The sequence below is a fragment of the Neopelma chrysocephalum genome, unplaced genomic scaffold (genome assembly GCF_003984885.1).
Source record: "Neopelma chrysocephalum unplaced genomic scaffold, ASM398488v2 Primary Assembly neopelma1_95127, whole genome shotgun sequence".
Taxonomy (NCBI): Eukaryota; Metazoa; Chordata; class Aves; order Passeriformes; family Pipridae; genus Neopelma; species Neopelma chrysocephalum.
Genome location: NW_020923821.1, coordinates 5273 through 8006, shown reverse-complemented (window position 1 = coordinate 8006; position 2734 = coordinate 5273). Strand labels below are relative to the sequence as shown.

At 35.3% G+C, this 2734-nt stretch overlaps 1 protein-coding gene across 1 annotated transcript in view; it reads left to right on the top strand.

Annotated features, from left to right (window-relative positions):
- Positions 1 to 2734, top strand: part of LOC113980754 (casein kinase II subunit alpha-like) — a gene marked incomplete at its 3' end in the record, with an annotated part of 9112 nt that overhangs the window by 1577 nt on the left and 4801 nt on the right. Inside the window, exon 2 of the mRNA XM_027707973.1 lies at positions 1667 to 1778. Within this exon, the coding sequence (XP_027563774.1) occupies positions 1667 to 1778 (112 nt within the window). The remainder of the gene's footprint in view (positions 1 to 1666; positions 1779 to 2734) is intronic.

Below are 2734 nucleotides of genomic sequence, written 5' to 3'. Positions count from 1 at the left end.
TAAAATCCAACCTTTCCCATCCCTAAAATCCAGCCTTTCCCATCCCTAAAATCCAGCCTTTTCCCATCCCTGTTCCCATGCCCCTGTTCCTGCTATTCCCTGGCTCCCCTGGGATGAGTCGGGATCAGCCGGGGCGGGTTCCAGGCAGGGAGAGCTGCTTTAGTTCTTTCCGGGAATATTCCTTTGGAATATTTGTTTTGGAGATCCTCGGGATGCTTTAGACCCCTCGGGATCAAGGAGGAGAAGAATCCTGAGGGGAATTATATAAATATAAAATATAATATTGATATAATAATAATATATAATAATATATAATAATATAATAATATACATTATATAATATATATAATATAATGCAATATAATAATATATAATATAATATAATAATATATGTAATATAATATATTATATATATAAAATATATAATATATAATATAATATAATATAATTAAATTACTAATTAAAAAATAAAATTAAATAAAAATATTTTGAACAGTCTCCCAAAAACCAAACAACAACCAACCAAGGATTTATATATATATAATATGTAAAATATAAAATATATAATATATACTATATATTATATATAAAATATATAATATAATATAATATAATATAATATAATATAATATAATATAATAACTAATTAAAAAAATAAAATTAAATAAAAATATTTTGAACAGTCTCCCAAAAACCAAACAACAACCAACCAACCAAACAAGGAATTATATATATAGAATATATATAATATATAATATATTATATATAATATATATAATATAATATAATATAATATAATATAATATAATATAATATAATAACTAATTAAAAAATAAAATGAAATAAAAATATTTTTAACCGTCTCCCAAAAACCAAACAACAACCAACCAACCAAACAAGGAATTATATATATAGAATATATATAATATATAATATATTATATATAATATATGCAATATAATATAATATATTATAATATAATATAATATAATAACTAATTAAAAAATAAAATGAAATAAAAATGTTTTTAACCGTCTCCCAAAAAACAAACAACAACCAACCAACCAAACAAGGAATTATATATATAATACATAAAATATATAATATATAGTATATAGTATGTAGTATATAGTATATAGTATATGATATATATAATATAATATAATATAATATAATATAATATAATATAATATAGTAACTAATTAAAAAATAAAATGAAATAAAAATATTTTGAACAGTCTCCCAAAAAACAAACAACAACAACCAACCAAACAAGGAATTATATATAATAATAATATATATAATACATAATAATAATATATGTTATGTAATATATATAATATATATAATATAATATAATACTATATAATAATTTATATTATATAATATATTATATATAAAATATGTAATATATATAATATAATTTAATTAAATAACTAATTAAAAAATAAAAATGAAATAAAACTCTTTTGAACAGTCTCCCAAAAAATCCACACCAACTGGGAATTGGGATTTGGGGGATTTCCTGGCTTGGGGAGGGTCCATCCCTGAGCTCTCCATGAGGGTCTGGTGGCCATTCCCACCTGGAAAACCGGAGCCAGCCCCTCCGGGGGTTCTCCGGGTGTTTTGTGGATCCCAAAATCCCGGAATTCCGTGTTTTTGGCAGGAATCAGGATGATTTCCAGCTGGTGCGGAAGCTGGGCCGGGGCAAGTACAGCGAGGTCTTCGAGGCCATCAACATCACCAACAACGACAAGGTCGTTGTCAAGATCCTCAAGGTGTGTCCCGGGAAAAAACGGGAATGCTGGAAGGGGAAAAACCGGGAATGCTGGCCCCGGGAAAATTCTGGAATGCTGGTTTGGGAAAATCCTGGAATGCCGACCTGGGAAATCCTGGAATGCTGGTTTGGGAAAATCCTGGAATGCTGGCCTGGGAAAATCCTGGAATGCTGGCCCTGGGGGAACTAGGAATGCTGGGCTGGGAAAATACCGGAATGCTGGCCCCGGGAAAATTCTGGAATGCTGGCCTGGGAAAATCCTGGAATGCTGGCCCTGGGAAAATCCTGGAATGCTGGCCTTGGGGGAACTGGGAATGCTGGCCCGGGAAAAACGCAGAATGCTAGTTTGGGAAAATCCCGGAATGCTGGTTTGGGAAAATCCTGGAATGCTGGTTTGGGAAAAACCTGGAATGCTGGCCCTGGGGGAACTGGGAATCTGGCCTGGGAAAATTCTGGAATGCTGACCTGGGAAAACCTGGAATGTTGGCGTGGGAAAAACCCAGAATGCTGGTTTGGGGAAAACCCGGAATGCTGGCCTGGGGAAAACCTGGAATGCTGGCCCGGGAAAATCCTGGAATGCTGGCCTTGGGGGAACTGGGAATGCTGGCCTGGGAAAAACCTGGAATGCTGGACCAGGAAAATCCCGGAATGCTGGCCTGGGAAAATCCTGGAATGCTGGCCTGGGAAAAACCCGGAATGCTGGCCCGGGAAAATCCTGGAATGCTGGCCCAGGAAATACCTGGAATGCCGGCCTGGGAAAATCCTGGAATGCCGGCCCTGGGGGAACTGGGAATGCTGGCCTGGGAAAATCCCGGAATGCTGGCCTGGGAAAATCCTGGAATGTTGGCGTGGGGAAAATCCTGGAATGCTGGCCTGGGAAAATGCTGGAATGCCGACCTGGGAAAACCTGGAATGCTGGCCTGGGAAAATCCTGGAATGCTGGCCTGGGAAAATCCT